The sequence below is a fragment of the Xenopus tropicalis genome, chromosome 4 (assembly GCF_000004195.4).
Source record: "Xenopus tropicalis strain Nigerian chromosome 4, UCB_Xtro_10.0, whole genome shotgun sequence".
In the NCBI taxonomy this organism is placed as follows: Eukaryota; Metazoa; Chordata; class Amphibia; order Anura; family Pipidae; genus Xenopus; species Xenopus tropicalis.
In genome coordinates, this window is record NC_030680.2 from 118,061,277 (window position 1) to 118,078,893 (window position 17,617).

General features: G+C 41.6%; 1 protein-coding gene across 1 annotated transcript in view; it reads left to right on the forward strand.

Moving 5' to 3' along the window:
• Positions 1-15,954, forward strand: part of imp3 (IMP3, U3 small nucleolar ribonucleoprotein) — a 62,247-nt gene extending 46,293 nt beyond the window's left edge. The window contains 2 exon segments of the mRNA NM_001004848.1: positions 15,023-15,095; positions 15,291-15,954. Coding sequence (NP_001004848.1) covers positions 15,023-15,095; positions 15,291-15,317 — 100 coding nt within the window. The 3' untranslated portion in view covers positions 15,318-15,954.
• The last annotated feature ends 1,663 nt before the right edge of the window (positions 15,955-17,617 follow it).

Consider the following 17,617-nt stretch of genomic DNA (forward strand, 5'->3'; position numbering starts at 1 on the left):
CGGATCGGGGACCGCATCGGCTCGTTGATGCTGTCCCCGAACCGACTGCCCCTTGCCCCAGGGCCAAACGATCGAATTATTATTTTTTTTTTAACTACACGCTCCCCGATATCGCCCACCCGTAGGTGGGGATATCAGGTGCAGATCCGCTCGCTTGGCGATCTCGCCAAGCGAGCGGATCTTAGCATGTATGGGGACCTTTTGTGTGAAATGCAGATCCAGGAAATAACTGCACTGTTATTAAAAAGTGTTTAATCCAAAGAACCCTCATACCCTTGTGTTCTCGGATTTATACTTTGGGGATTAAATGTGGCTTATTGCTACTTCGTAAATGTGTCCAGTACCCAACGGGGTTAAATAAGTTGGGCAGGTAGTGGGGAGGGATTGGTGTGTTTAAAGTGTGTTTTAATTTGCATCATTGCAGATTGTAATTGTTTGCTTTCAGAAATGGGCACAGAGTTCCTCAGTATTTATTTAATAAATATTTGTTTATATTAAGACACAAAATCCTGACGTGCCTTTTAGATGGCTTTTCACATGTATGGGCAGCTGCTACATTTGATCTTCTCGAAAATGCTGATTGTGCAAACAAATGTAATTGCTCAGTAAAATTAAGTTCTGAACTGTTTTAATGAGAATTGGCCTCCAGATGTCTCAGTTTCATTACTGTCTATGGATGAGATGACTTCTCTGGTAAGGGTTTATTATAGAAGCCCCCACGCAAATAGATACATTCCAGCCGGAGCACAGTCTGCAGTGTTTCTACTTTCCCATGTCTGTGTGGGTTTCACACAGGCTGATTGATAAGTTCCTCATTGCACTTACTGTAATGTGTTGTGTGAATGTGACTTGGATCATCACTATATTGATAATTAAGATGCAATGCAAATAACTTTAAGGTCCTTTAAATCTGTACGCATATATTTACATTTTTTGCTTAGCACGCTGGGTTAGAAAGAGTTCTAGGGCGAAGACACACGGAGCTATTAGTAGCAGCTACTTGTCATTGCTACCAAGATAGACAATGCTGATCAATTACTGATAACTGTATCTGGGTGTGTTTTCGCAGAGGCAATTCCCAGTATTGTCTATGGCAGGGTATATTCTGGCATTTAGTAGCCGTGACAAGTAGCTGCTACTAAGTAGCTCCATGTGTCTACACCCTTAGGCCTTAATTCCAATCATTTTTCTCTTAAGTCTGTCCTGTGACGCTGGTCAAAAAAGGTCCTTCTTGTGATACTGTGGTTGGCAGCTGCTGAACTTTCCCTCACTTGTTCTGTGTTCAGCTCTTCCTGTGCATAACCACAGCGTCCTGCAACGTTACCATGCGTGCAACAGGGCCTCTGAGAGCTGGGTGGAAAACAAAAACCATCATATGCATTAAGCTCAGAAAAGGAGAAGCATATGCTTTTATTTTTTTACTATTAATGACCACCAGAAAGGGTTTTACAGGGTTCAGCCCAAGATAACTAAGGCTCAATAAGTTCTTTTTAAACTTTAGTTCCTCCTCACAAAAGCTGTTGAATTGTGGTGGCAGAAGGGTTTGCCTGTGCAGTCTGAGCTGTGATGTTTGTATTATTAAACTGGTAGAGAAAACACTAATGATATAGGTAGAGTTCACTCTTGTGTGTTTTCTTACTCGGTTACCCTGTTTATGTCTGGGTTGATCAGTAAGTCTCTGTGTGAATGTACCTTTTTTCCTCTTGTGTTTTTGTCTTAGTTTTTAAACACTGATCATCTTGTTTGGATGTTCAGCCTGTTGAGGATGAAATATTTAACGTTACAACTTGTAACACCTGGAGTGAATATAACACAAACCAATATCAATATTCCCAAGCCCAAAACAAAGACATTGTCATGTTCCCAAAATCCCATGAGAACCTTGCTATGAGCTAGGCTGGCCAGAGCGGCTTGGAAAGGGCTTCTTTGTTCACCAGTGGAATAATACACTGATCATTTACTTTTCAGACACAACTGTCTAACCTCTGAGAGTTTATCTTGGCTTCACTTTGTTTTGTTTTTAGCAACCATGGGCTTACTCTTCTTTTGCACAATCGTTAGACTGTTTCTCACTGGTTTTCTTAATGTGCTCTTTCTTCACCTTGCTGTAAAAATATCTTGTACCAGAATTTGCCAAAGGATAGTGTAGCCTGTCTTGTTCCATGCCCTGGTAATATATCCTATGGCTGGCTGCACGGTCAGTTCTGGCACACTGCTGAGGCAAGCTTTGCTATTGGAAGTCAAAATATCCAGTACATGCTGATATTTGGTATGGAAATCATTATGTTACATCATGAATACTATTTATTGTGTACATGCAGATATGACAAGTTAGATTGCCTAGAATTGAGTACAGGTTCCCAAACATTGTGGCTGGCCCTTTCTAGTCGAGGGGTAGATGAGTTGTACAAAAGCTGAAAGGCAGGATAACTGCCCTTCACTCTTTATTCTGCCCCTCTGTCCTTAATTTTCTATTCTACTCCTCTGCCCTTTACTCTCTATCCTTCCCCTCTGCCCTTCACTCTCTATCCTTCCCCTCTGCCCATCACTCTCTATCCTTCCCCTCTGCCCATCACTCTCTATCCTTCCCCTCTGCCCATCACTCTCTATCCTTCCCCTCTGCCCATCACTCTCTATCCTTCCCCTCTGCCCATCACTTTCCATCCCTCCCCTCTGCCCTTCACTTTCCATCCCTCCAGTTTCCAGTTGTTCTCTTTACTTCAGGTTTCCAGTATAAAATGCAATGCATTTTTTGCCCCAACAGCTCTTTACTTTATTTAATCTTAATTTGTGAAATGTCAGTGTCCTAAAAATAAATATTCCTAAATTTTCAGCTATTTCTAAATTGATAAAGTTGTATAATGCTCTTTTGCATTAGTTTCGATACCCATACTTTACTTAGGTAGTGTGTCCGAGCCCAGGGAAAAAGTATGCCAGGAATGTGTGGGTCTCTGGAGGTAGGCTAAGGTACAACAGTTTCTTTTGCCTTCATTGTGTCTGAAGCATTGTAAGGGCAGAAGTGCAAGTGCTGTCTGCATTCTTCTACAGCTCATTCTGTTACTAACATACCGCAGATAGAATCTCATACAGAAAGAAATGTGAAAAACGCTTGGGAAAGGTTTCTGGTTCTGCAAAAAAAAGTAGATTGAGCAATATGATCCTGTATATGAAAAAATGCTATTTAGATATTTAGCCACTGGTAATTACATGATGTTTTGTTGTTAAGAAAATTAGCCACTCAAGTTAGTATAAAATCAAGATTTTAAAGGTCCAAGCAGCTGTAAGAAAAAGGTCCTTAGTGAACCAATGGCCTAGTCTTTGGATTATACTGTGATTCCAATAACCTTGCAATAGATCGTTTCATTTAAGTGGCAACAGTGGCAGAAAGATTGTGTTTTCATTTGCATGTTTGGCAAAGATGCTGCATGTTGGAAGGGAATGCAGAGTAATATCGGAGGCCGTATTATTCATATGGTCGAATTACATTCAAACATGTCACTAAAATCATGAATTTCATGTGTTTATGCATTTCTTCTATCTCAGTGTCACATGGTTTTTCAGATCTGCCACATGACCATTGTAAGAATGAAACCAGTATGCCCCAGGGCTAGAGTTGCTTACCCGCTTCCAAGACACCACTTTTTACTTTCTAGCACAGCAGCCCCACATTAGACAGGTAACTTGATGAGACCTCACGTTTTGCTGGAGCTTAACATCTGGAATGCTTGGGACCTGTGATCTTTTCCTTAAGTCTACTAAAAAATGTATTTAATGTATTTTATGTTTATGTATTTTGCCACCCGCATGACTTTATGGCAGATGGCCAGTAATTTCTGGATATCCAGTTTGCGGTGATTCCATACATTCCTGTACCATGTGAGCTTGTGAGAAGCTGCATGAAACACCTTTGAGATGACCTACCGCCTAGAGAGATTCTAGTTGGTTTCCATGGTGCGTAGATACTGCCAATAAAAATAATTTCTGCACTACCAATGAGCAATCATAAAATATTTATCTGGGGATTTAACACCTTGATCACATATATTGATTTTTATTTTTATATAAATGTCCTTTCTCTGTGTTATGAAAAGTAAAGCCAACTCCATAGCAAAGGACCTCAAAGCCAGATGCCTGCTCATTGTATGTATATCTTTATTTATAAATCGCTACTTATGTACACAGCGCTGTACAGTAGAATACATTAATACAAACAGGGTTATTAAATAGTAATAGATAAATACAAAGTATAGCAATAAATACAAGATACAGTTGCAATAAGTTAAGAGTCAAAGACACAAGAGGATGGAGGTCCCTGCCCCGTAGAGCTTACAATCTATATGGGAGGATAACTTACAGACACAAATAGGCAAATATAAGTGCTGTAGGTCACAGTGGGTGACACTGCAATATAAGTGCTGGTTTCCAGATCAGGTGCTGGGTGAGTGCTCCAAGAGGCAGTCTTTAAGTTTAGTTTTTAAAGACTGAGGGAGGATTCTCTCCGCATGAAATCAGGGAGGGCATTCCAAATGTAAGGGGCAGCAAGGCAGAAAGGTTTGAGGTGGGAAACAGCAGTAGTAGTGGGGTGCGCAGCCAAGTGATTACTCTGTGAGGAACGAAGGAGTCGGCCAGGAACATACGGAGACACAAGAGAAGAGATGTAGTGAGGAGCAGAGGAATGGAGGGCTTTGAAGGTTAAGAGAAGGAGTTTGTAAGATATTCTTTGTTTAATAGGAAGCCACGGTAAGGACTTTAGCAGGGGAAGGGCCTGAACTCTCCTGGATGAGAGGAGGAGAATTCTGGCAGCGGTGTTTAATATAGACTGTAGTGGGAAAGATGGGAGTTAGGGAGGCCGGTTAGTAGCAGGTTACAGTAGGCAAGTCGGGATAGGATGAGAGCATGCATGAGCAGCCTAGCTGTTGCAGTAGAAAGAAAGGGACGAATTTTGTCAATATTGTGTAAGAAAAAGTGATGAGTTTTGACAGTGGTGTTAATATGGTCAGAGAAGGAGAGACTTGTTCGGACTTCTTAGAGTAGTCCCTCACATCATTAGTGCCTGGGTTAATTAAAGGAAAACTATACCCCCAAACAATGTAGGTCTCTATAAAAGTTCAGCCTTTTGCTTCCACACTACTTCCTGTTACAGTCAGAGCTGCATTAATGTATTGCATTTAATTGATACAGCTGGAGCTGTTAATACTATGTAACTCCGGATAGGGCATTTGTGCAATTTTCCACATTATCTCCCTCTGTATATTAAGCTGTATTTTATAATCCTTTTTCTATATTTATATGGTCATTTTTTAACCTATGAACTAATAGGTCTGTTATCAATAACTTATATCAGTATCTTGGATGAACTTTGGACTATCTTATGTATTGTTGTTTTTTATTCAGATTTTTATTGTTAGATTTAATTATGTGTATATGTTTTTATTCACAATAAATAGAAATTATTTGAATTAACTTTAAACACTTGGTGATTTGTTTTGTGAGAGCGCCAACTCTGGTTTTGGAGAGCTGCATTAATTCTGGTCAGCTGATCTCTGAGGGAGCACACAGCCCATCACTAAATGGTGGATCAAGGGAAAGGATGCAAAAAGGCAATATTTACTGATTCATTCTGGGGGGTATAGTTTTCCTTTAAATGCATATGTTGGCAAGGCATTACTGTATGAGAAATTATGATCCCTGTACTGAATTGGAAAGAGGCATGTGGGCCATGTTTAAGCTCACAGGTATACCCCCATGTTCAAGGATTCTTCATACTTTAACCCAGATAATAAAGAAACAAACACAATAGAGTGACAGAGGACTCTAGTTCTGCATTTCTGAATACTTTACATTTTTATTTCTGCCTAGCTCATCAGAAAATGCAGAATTACTGCTTCTATACTAACACCACAGTGTGTGCCCTTCCCTTCCCCATTTTGTGGCAGAGGTTTTAAACCAGTCACTTCCTGTGTTATTATCAGCTATTTCTGTCCTTCTGGCTTCTCATAAAGCTCAGAGCGCAATATACCATTCTCTCTTGCAAGCAGTAGTACAGGCCTCAGCAGCACAGGCTAGGATTAAATGCAGTTCAGGTGTTTTATAGTCATGTCACCATGAACAGGTCCATCGCTCACTGCTCTGACTGAAGTTATTTTGAAAGTAAATTGTGACATGTATGTTATAATAGACCCTTTATGTTTTGTGAAAATTGATTAAGGGGAAAAACAATAAAAAGCACCTTTGCAGCATGAATGGGGATAATGGCAAGCAGATGTTCTACCTGGATCAGAATGTTGCTTCTGTTTGCTTAAAATGAGAGAAGTCCATGAGGTAGTCTGTAAGTGCAAACACAAACAGTCTTAAGTTTGAGAATCTCTATAACAGTTATGATCCAGGCCTTTAAAGCTGTCACAGGAACTCCCCATCTTTTAGAAATGTCAGTGACACTGCACATGCTCATTGTGCTCTGGGAAGCTGTTGAGAAGCTAAGCTTAGGGGTTGTCACAAACCATCCAGCAGAAAATGAGGCTTGAATGTCATAGAAGCTAGTGCTACAGACATTATTATTATTATTATTGTTATTATTAAATTCTGAAGCCATATAACAAACATTTCAATTTATTACCAGTCAGCATTGTGACATTTATATTCTATATGTACAAAATATTGTGAGTTGCTCCCTGAGCTCAGGTAAGTGACAGCAGCACAGATAAGGTGCAATGAATCAGAAGAAAAGAAGATGGGGAGCTACTGGGGCATATTTGGATTTTCAGTTCTATGTTTTGATGTGCAACAATTACTATATAAATAATAAAACATACTATCACCGGAGCTTTTAACATAGTTTGCTTTTCTTCTTCTTCTGTGTTCAACTTAAACTAAAAAAAAAAAAAACCAAAACAAAAAAACACAAAACCTGTGCTGCCATCTTGTGGCTGGAATGACACAGAATTCAAACGCCGGCATAAGAATAGATTTCAGCTATTGTCACATAGCAGAGCAGCATGCAGCAGTGCTCTTCACACCCAGCTCAATGTGTGAATTTTTGCTGCACAGAACTGTAGCAAAGGTTTTTCACAACATACAGCCGTTAACCATACATCCATCATATACAATCATTTGCCCAAGTATACTTTCTCATTCTGGTAATTTATTACCCTTCTAAATTTTACTCCTGTAGCTGAAGGCTCAAGGAAACAAAATTCATTTGTGTCTCCAAAACAGCAGCAAGAGTTTCTTGACTGAATATGGAATCTTTTCCCTATAGCTCTTAGCAGATACAAGTATTGGCAGATACATTACTTAGTGGCATGGACTTGACCACTTTTTAGCAAATGACTAGGCAACTCATATTAATAGGCTGACGGCACACTTGGCTTGTGTGGTTTTTGGCCAATACAGCCCCGTGGTTAGTAGCACTGACAGAAACAACATCTGCCTTTGAGTGTGCACATGTGGTGGATGTTGGCATGGTAAGGAACAGACTGGCATTTCTCTACCTTTATGAGAAATTCCAATTGTCATTGGCCTATTAATATTAGTTGCCTTGTGTTTTGACACTTTTTCTAAGGTATCTGCCAATACAACTGCTTAGGGGAGGGAGTTCAGCTTCAAAAATACAGCTTCAAAATACCCCTGTAAAGAACCCTTTTGTGCCCATAAAGACATTGCATAGTTTGTGGTATGAGCCTTTATGAACATTATATGATCATTTCTACCTAAAGAGAATCTAGAATAAGTACATTTAGAGAAGCTGGACTTTCTGAGTAATCATTGAAGAAGTTTCACTACTCATCTTAGCAACTTCTTCAGTTCAATCTTAGAAAGCTTTCAGGCTGCTCGGATAAGTAGTAAAATGTCTGCAATGATTACTCAACAAGTCCAGTGGCTCTAGATTTACTTATACTAGATATACCATGACCTCGGTCAATGAAAATCTTCATAGTTGTACCTTGAAGGAACAGTTCAGTGTAAACATGAACCTGGGTAAAAAAAAAAAAAATATTTCTAATATAGTTAGGCAAAAATCTATAAAGGCTGTCTAACATGATAGACAGAACTCTACGTTCTGCTTTCAGCTCTCTAACCTCTTAGTCAGTCAGTGACTTTGGGCGGGGGGACATCAGTTGGTTGGGCAATTTCTGATTGATGAATTACTTCTACAGCGAGTAGTGGGCGGTGAAGGACATACTCTCCCTCCGACCCAGCCCCTCTGGGGTTGCTCCCCCTGTTCCAACTTTCTTTGGAAATGGCATAAAATTCATGTCATGTTGACTTTAGAGTGTGCCCTGCCAGCTTCAGTGGCATCATTTGTGGTCAGTCATATGGGGGTTTAAATATCATAGTGGAATGGCAGGCTAGGATGGGTCTGGGGTAGGAGAATGGCGTGCCATGGTTGGCCCTGAGCCTCTCTTTCCCACCCTAGACTCAACCAAGGTTCAAAACTTGCCAACCAGCACACTAACACTAATAGCAAGCAGACGTCTTACTTTTTAGATCAATGGGTTGCAGCATGATCCACAATTCACAACATATCCAAAATCAAGCTGCATGCTATAGGTCTTTGGGTTTGGGTTCAGGGATCATTTTGGAAAATGTGAAACCTGGCTAATTTACTTTACTTTATATATAGACTCTATTGGTGTCGCCTGCATATTAATGTAAGCATAACATGTATTTTACTCTTGTGTACTTTAACTAATTTTAGAAGCAGTAATGCAGTGCATCCCCACAAGGTTATATTTATACCTTGATTGGTTAACCACATAACAAGTAAGTGAAAACAGCTTTGGCTCTGGGATGTGCAAACACTCCACCCCCTGCTCTTTACCTCGCCTTGTCCTCCTCCGTCTACCCTTTGCTTGCCAGAGCTAAGTGCTGTTGGCATGGCATTGGTGGAGCATGCCTGCATTAGAATTCACACAATCTGGTTCCATATGCATGATGCAGGGGCTATAGAAAAATGCTCAGGATCAGAGCAGTGTTAATTACCCTCTATCTGTAAGGCTGGAATACATGTGCTGCCTGAACGTACCTGGGGCTTTCTAGCTACAGACATCTTTATATTTTTGAACGTCTCCTTGTGTTTGCCCACCCTCTAATTTTCTACAGTAACAGTCCAGTCTCCTGTTGCCCATAATTTGCAATGTATTAATCTTAACCCTGCAGTTATAAAAGGCACAGAAACCCTCCAAAATGACCACAGGTACAGGCAGGTGTTGGGCAGAGCTTGGGGTCATGGCTAAGGGGTGTGGTTGAGGTATAATAAGATATGGCCAAGACACTGGCTAAGGTGACAATCGTGGTGAAAACAGTAGATATTAATATAGCATCTTTGTCTCCAGCACTTTTGGAACTTTTTATAAACTTCTATAAAAAGCATGTTTTTTACGTAATTGTAGCATTGACTAAGGGGTATATTTATCATTTAGCATTACCGGTGATGTCATCCAGGGCAACCAATCAGCAATTAGATTTCAACAGTAAACCAAAGCAAAGCATCTGCTGTAATGAGCAACATCACCGGTAATGTTTTACTCCACTTTTTACATGGCATTATAAATATACCCCTATGTGTTGGAACCTGAATGGGGACTTAGGAGATGGGGACTGAGGATTAGTGTTTAGCCACCCATGCTGTATGTAGTGCTTGTTGTGTTTTGGTTCCCCATATTGAGAAGAGGGCTCATATATATGTGGCAGGATAAGTAATAACAGTATTAGTAATTCCTTTCTCTTGGATTCCTCTCATTGATGAGGGTGCATCAGAGACTCAGCTAGGGTAGGCACCAAAGGCCTCTGTGAAAGCCCAAATTAGGGTGAGGGACCCCCACAAATGAGCAGTAACCACAGGAAAGAGTGTAGTGGGTTAGTACTCTTGATGTGTTTTTGCAGCATGGGGCTGATGCATGTATGTCTGGGTAGTGAAGATACCCCTTAGGAGATGTCCTTTAGTAATCCTGTAGAGAAATTCAAACAATATTTATTTTGATATTTTAAGTATTTGATGTGTTAAAGTGGAACTAACTCACCGCGTTGTTTATTTGCTAGCCCTACTGCACAATCCCTGTGTACTGTTTTAGCTCTTCTGCCAGAAACTCAAACAATGCCCTATACATGGTGCCAAAGCTGTTGGTAGCTGCCTTGTTTTGGTAATGGGGTTAATGCAGTTGGCTTAGGGCAGTGGTTCTCAACCTTCCTAATGCCGCGACCCTTTAATACAGTTCCTCATGTTGTGGTGACCCCCAACCATAGAGGAGCAGTGTCTTGGTACCTAAGACCATCGGAAATATGTGTTTTCTGATGGTCTTAGGCGACCCCCAAAGGGGTCCCGACCCACAGGTTGAGAACTGCTGGCTTAGGGGGACTAGCAGGTAAGAAAAACAATGAGGGTTAGTTCCCCTTTAGTCATGTTAACATATCTACACATTTTTCCTCAAACCCTGGGGTGGTTCATAATTTATCTTTTAAAACAGAAAAGTGTAAAAGATATCATCACATTCCAATTTCAGGCTGATATTTTTCCATTAACTTTTAACCTTAAGCCACGCATTGCTTTTTTTGTGCATGTCATACAGCAGCCTCGGTGCCAGTGAGAGATCAGGGAGCCCATTGTGTGAGAAGACATCAGATACATCAATCTGCCATCACTGAGTGCTATCACTCCTTTAGGATAAAGCTCCTGCCCATTATTAGCTTCAGGCTCCACTTCAGATAATGAGCCAACAGGATGCATCAGAACTGAACTTGGTTAGGCAACTGTTTTTGCATTATAGTTTGCCCCTTATCATTGTACTGGATGCTTCTATAGACAGCAGGGCGGTCCATCTGGAGGCCCACAGGCTTCATGTGGCCTTCCAAGGTTTTTTTTGGCTCCGTAGACTGCTGTGTACACAAACATGTAGTTTGTCAACTAACTGGCCCACTGTATGCAAAGAGTTGGACAGCGCTGGACTAGAATATAGAGGAGGGTTCCCACCCACAAGCCCTGCAAATGAACTGAAGCCTAAATACAAATTACCATGCTTAGAAGTGACTTGCTAGTCTAGGTTTGGGCTATCCTGTGATCAGTGATCTCCAACCAGTGGCTTGTGAGCGACATGTTGCTCTCCCAACCCAACCCCTTTGATGTTGCTTCCAGTGGCCTCAAAGTAGGTGCACAAGTTTTGGAACACAGAGTAGACACAGTTTTACTCCAAGCAGAGCCTCCTGCAGGCCAGCAGTCGACATGGGGCTACCAAATAGCCAATCAGCTTTCATTTTTTTTCATTCTTTTTGGCTCACCAACACTTTTTACATCTGAGCGTGGCTCACGAGTGGAAAGGTTTGGGGATCCCTGCTGTAGATAGAAGCACATGGAGATTGTTGTTCCATTTGAGTTGGAGAAGGCTTTATATGTAGGCACAGGTGCATGCCAGTGATAAAAAAATATTTTGTTCTTATGTGGTCACCTGAAGGCACCAATCCATTGGCATTGGAGGCCCATGTGCAGTACAGTGGCCTGTCCTATCTCAGTCCTTATGTGGGGTCAGCTTGCTGGCAGGTATAATCCAGTAGTAGGCCAGTAGTTTTCCGAAATCCATTCACGTGAATGCACACTGAGCAGTCTTTGTACTTCAAAGGCCCGTGTGTTTTCCTTTCTTTTTACTGGAATTTGAATGGCACTTTTGCACATGCCCAAACAGCCCGAGGGGAATCTGTCTCTGCAAAAGACCCCGCTATCCCTGGGAAGAGACTTGTTTGGCTTCAGGCGCGAGAGGTGGAATTTGACTAGCATAACCCTTTCTTTTCACTGCCTGTGTATGAATCCTCACCTCATTACCCTGACTTCATGCCTGCCTGGGCACTGTCACTCTCAATCAGCGCACCCTCACCTAGAAGTGGAGTCACCCACTCATGTTTATTGTCATTTCTGATCAACAGCATTTACTGGGATTCCAGTAGAGCACAACTGGCCACATATCAGGGTATGTTTAAAGCCAAATCAATATTGGATGCCAAGAAACAGTGATTTAGACATATTTAGCGATCGACTGCAACATTGTTTCAGTAGTACACACAATCAGAACTAGCAGTGCAGGAAACAAAAACGACCGTAAAGTAATAAAAGTTGCTTGAAATTAAATTTGCTTTTGTTATGCAAAACATTGTTTGTGTTTATAGCCCCTCTAAGCTAAAAATGCAAATGATCATACAGATACAAGAAGATTCAATGGTATTAACCGTTTTTCCATGTAGAGGTGTCCTTTTACTTGGCCCCACTGTTCAGTTGTTCTTCTTCCACAAGCCTTCCTTGCCGGTAGTAGACCTACAAAGCTTCATACTTCATCCAGTGATTCAGCCTTTGTGGTGCTTAGTGCTGTCACTAGATAAAAAATGGTCATGACTAGAGACATTACAGTTTTGCAGTGTTGTCAGTTTTGGATTGAGGGCCTGAGAGGAGCTTTATATATATATATATATATATATATATATATATATATATATATATATATAATGAAGTCGAGTGGGTGTGCTTGTTCAAGTCTGGGTGAGGCTCTATTAGTGCTGGGAGGCTACTTGAACAATGTTCAGTAGAAGTAGTTGGAGCACTTGACTCTCCTGACCACTAATGGGATGAATTACCTATAGTTATTAAAGGGGAAGTTTGCCTAAAATGCTGATAGTAGTTGTAAATAACCACGGTAAATGAATTGTAATTGAGTGTTATAAGAGAACTGTGTAATTAAATGTAATGTTAGGGTTCATTCAGGAGATGATTTTAGGGAGGCTGTGTGCTATTTTCTGGCAGCAAAACTTGTCTGGGAAGGGGAGCTTAAAGAAATGTGTTGGTAAACTGCACTCTCTGCTGGTGGAAGTCTTTAATTGCATTATTTTTGTTAAAATTTATAAAGATCATCGTCTGCCTTTACTGCCAGTGGAGCTTTGCATACACATATCCATCCATCCAAGTTGTGTTTTTCAAGTTCTAGCTCGGTGCAGTTTCATGTCAGTAATCATAAAATAGCCTTGTAGATTGTAAGCTCTTTTGGGCAGGGCTCTCTTCACCTCTTGTATCGGTAACTGATTGCTTTATATGTTGCTCTGTATGTCCAATGTATAAAACTCACTTATTGTACAGCGCTGCGGAATATGTTGGCACTTTATAAATAAATGTTAATAATTATAATAATAGACCATTGTGTACTATATATACTGTGTGCTATATTCATCTGTACCTTAAAAACACAAAAAATAGGCATAGAGTATGGGGGGCACTGAATCTAGAATGTTATGTTAATTAGTTTATTGATTTGGGTTTGTGTTCAGCCATATTTTTTGCAGATAATTTGTTATTTGGTAGTATGCAGAAATAATAGATTGGGTACATCTCTAGTATAATTGTATGTAACTGTATGGGGAGAAAATACACAAATCTACCCCATGTGTACAGTTGCTGTTGATGTCACAGTTCTGCAGCATTGGCTTTGAGCATTTCTCTGCCCTTCCTCGCTGTTGAAGAGCTAACTACTGCCATACAGTTTCAGCGCTACACAGTCTGAACAAGCAGACATGATAAAGTGTTAAATAATTGTATTTTGGAAAGCTTCAAGTCATAGACCAGACAATCTAGGCAGCTTTAGCACAGAGGGGGTGATTGAGTGTGTCCAAACAAAACTGTATGCACAGCCAAATGTAATTGAGAGAATATTCTTAGGTGGAGTAAACTCCAAATGTACTAACAATGAAGTAACCCCATAACAACCAATCAGCAGGTAAAGAATGCAAATGTGAGTGGTTGCTATAGTAACTTCAGTGGTATCATTTTGCTTGCCTCCCTTAGACTGGGCAACCAGGTAACCACCAAACTATTCCGTTAAGGGCTCTTACATGCAGGCATTTTTTTTTTTCTGTATGTATTTTAGATGCAGGTTTAAGTGCGTCTAACTATATCATCTATATTTGATTCCATTACATTCTGCCTGGTTGTACACATGAGCTTTCAGAGTTATGTTTTATTGTGTTTGTGTTTCATGGCTATTTTTTAGATGCACGGGGTTGGACATGGCCTGATCCCCATCTGATCCCCCTCTGCCGTTGCTCCCCCTCCCAGGGCTGTTTTACTAATTGGGCTAAAGGGGCACCAGGATAGGGGCCTACTATCAGACCTTTCATCTGCTATAACATTTCATTGATGTATCCCCCCTGAGGGCAGTGGCACAGCGATAAATCTTCATTGTCGCAGCAACGTCCTGAAGGTGCCCGAAGTTTCCTCCCAAGACAACTGTGGGCGACTTCAGGACATCACAACGACATGTATGCCATCCCACTGGCAATTTATATTCTAGCTGGTGGGATGGCATTGCGGGGTGACTAATCTCCCCGTGCGGCACTGCCCTGAAATAGCAGACCACTTGTTTTAATCCAGTGGGAGAGCTCAACTGTTTATAATCCCATAATCAGTTTTTTTTTTTCCCATTTTTTAGTAATGGCTTACTCACTCCCCTGGACCTGGACCTGGACCTCAATTCTGCTTTATTGCCCTTAATATATTGCCACCTCAATATATCCTAGTTCACCTGCCTGAGGGTAACACTATCGGAAATGTATTGGGATGGCCATAGAGGGCCTGCCAATGAGATCTTTGCCCTAGGCCCACTGGCATCTTAAATTCGCCCTTCTGCCTCCTCCAATTGTGGCAAAGTATAAGGTACACACATGGGGGTGCTGGTGGTGGATGAACGTGCAGTTGGGGGCCCCTGAGATGGTGGCCCGGTGGGTCTCTCCCACACGCTCCAGGGTTTCAATGCTCCTGCTCGCTGATGTGACACTGACAAACAAGGACAACTGCCAACCTTAGTTGTAGAGTATGGGCTTAGCAGGGGCCCTCTTGTATAAAAGTGCCTTTACTTTTCCTTTAATCTCATGTAAGTCAGACCGGTGTGTTAGTTTGAAGTCAGCTTGTTTTTTGGTGCTGTTTTTGATGTCATTATGATACTGACCAATACCGCATGTTTGTCTCAATTTTTAATTTTTCCTTTATGTTTTGCAGAAATATGGAGGATTTTGTGACCTGGGTGGATTCCTCCAAGATTAAGAAGCATGTGATGGAATACAATGAAGAGGTAAAGCAAGTGATTATAGTCTGAGCCCTGGCACTGTGCCCACGGTCTCTATCGGTGCCAGCTGTACCAAGGGCAGTGTTAAACCACTGATGGGACAAGTTTTCTGTAGAGCCTCAGGCTGACACATTACTTGCCGCCCATATGGCCCTGCTTCTGGTTTTTATTAACATTACCTTATTTTCTTTTTCTCCTTAGAGAGATGATTTTGACCTTGGTGTCTAGAACCTTCCATCATCCTGTCCCCTGAGGCATCGCTGTACGTGGCTACAAGAACAACTGATACTTGGTGTTCCCAATGCAAGCAGCCAACCAAAAGACTGACAAATGTAAATTTTATAGTATGGACTCCAATCCCCAATCTGTTTCTCAGTGTGGCCTGCCAACGCCTCTGGTGGGAAATGGGTACATGAAACTGGGTGTACTGGTCATGTACTTAATGGAGGGTAAAATGACCTTGTCTTATAGGTCCTGTGGACAAGGCATTAACAAAACATACTGTGCTTCAGCCATTCATACAGCCTTTGTGCTGCCTTCTGGGAGTCAAAACAGGCTCAAACAGCCCCCCACCAGCCCACTAAATAGTGACTGTCTATGGTGCCTTACAGCAGCCCCCCAGAATCCACAGATTGCCAGTCTGGGCCTGACTCCTGCTGATACTCACCATGGGAAAGGGAGGTTGCACCAGCCATGTGTGTACCACTTTTATAAAACTGGTTTTGTTTGTACTTCCTGTTTAGCAGACAGCTTGTTCATTTCCATTAAACTCTTTTTAGATAAAACTGAACTTTCAAATTTGCTACCAAATTAGCCTGGATTGTGAATGTGTAGGCTTCTTTCTAAATAAAATCTGATTTAACCACACAGACATTCAACCCCATTGAATGTGTTAATGTTTAGACTGCGTGGAGCTGGCAGTTGCACCATTTAGAGAAGGAAATTGATTTTAAGAAGTTTTCCCAAAAGGCTGATGTCATGCTGGAGACTGTGGGCTTAATAATAGACATAAACTTTGTGTTTTCCCTGTGAGGACACATCCAGTTCAGGGCACTGGAGATGCAAGGGGCAGTTTGGACTTGGCACAGAGTGGATTCGCTGGCACACCTATAATAACAACTGTCTTATTCCACATTATATGTAATACACAGTGCATAGGCATCTTAGGTTACAATTGGTTAGAGAATCAATTCGCTAGCATAATAAACCGGTCTGTGCCGCAAATAAGCATCTCTCTCTCTATCTCATTGTCCTTACTAAAGGGCAAATTAATCTGTATATAGGAAGGCTTTGTCCAAATCCATAAGTACAGGTATAGGACCCATTATCCAGAATGCTTGGGACCAATGGAAAAGGAGACTTTCCATAATTTGGATCTTCATACTTCGTCTACTAAAAAAATCAATAAGAGGACTTTTGTAACTTACCATTAAATCTGTTTCTCTGTAGTTGAAAGGGGAACACAGGGAATACATGGGGTTAAGCTCCACCCTCCAGGAGGCAGGGCACTTAAATGACAAATTAAGGGGGCTTGAACTCCTTGTGGCAGTGGTTTTCCCTTTAAGAGGTAGGCGTGCCGAATGGGCTCCCTCAGCCATCTGGCAATGGAAGTTTTGGAAGCTGCCTGGCCCCTTTGTGGACTGGAGGGCACAAGAGGGAGGGACTGAGAACGACAAAAGGATTTAGACCTCTCCAGGTACTTGCGAAGGGCTCGGATGATATCTAGCTTATGCAGACGTTGTTCCTTCTCAGTCCTGGGTTCTGGGCACAGGGATGGTACCCCAATCTCCTGGTTGACATGGAATGGAGAAACCACTTTCAGTAGGAAGGATGGGACCATGCGCAAAACTGCCTTGTCCTTGCCGTACCTACTTGCTCCAATGTCTCGCCAGCCAGACCGTTTGCCTTCCATTCAAGGATGTAGGAAGTGTCTGGGTGGTAGTGTTGCCCAGATGAGGCTAGGAGTTTTATCCCAACGTAGGGGGCTAACCAATGGTAATCAGGCAGCCCTGTTTCCCGTGTTTTAACCCGGTGTCAACTTTAAATGCCAGACTAAATTTAGTTTTAGCGCTGTTTCAGTACAGTGCAGGGTAAAGCCAGTGGATATGGCACTTACCCTTAAAGGAGAACTATACCCCTGGGCACAAAAAGCACCCTTAACTATCACAGCAGGTTAGGTGTCGGCGGTGAGACCTGAAGAGTCTTAGTTGGTAAGAAGATGTTGGCGAAGTACACAACTGTGCTTCTCTGCATTTTTAGCTAGCGGTTAGCGATAGGGACAGAGTGGGAACTTTAAAACTATGTGATAAGGGAGAGGTGAGTGGGGTCTAGGAAGTGATAGTTAAGGGGGCTTTTTGCGTCCGGGGGTATAGTTCCTGGATGGTGGAGCTTAACCCCATGGGTTCCCTGTGTCCCCTGAGACAACAAAGAAAAAAAAATTAATAAAACCCAATAGGATTGTTTTGCCTCCAATAAGGAATAATTATATCTTAGTTGGGATCAAGTACAATGCATTATTTTATTACAGA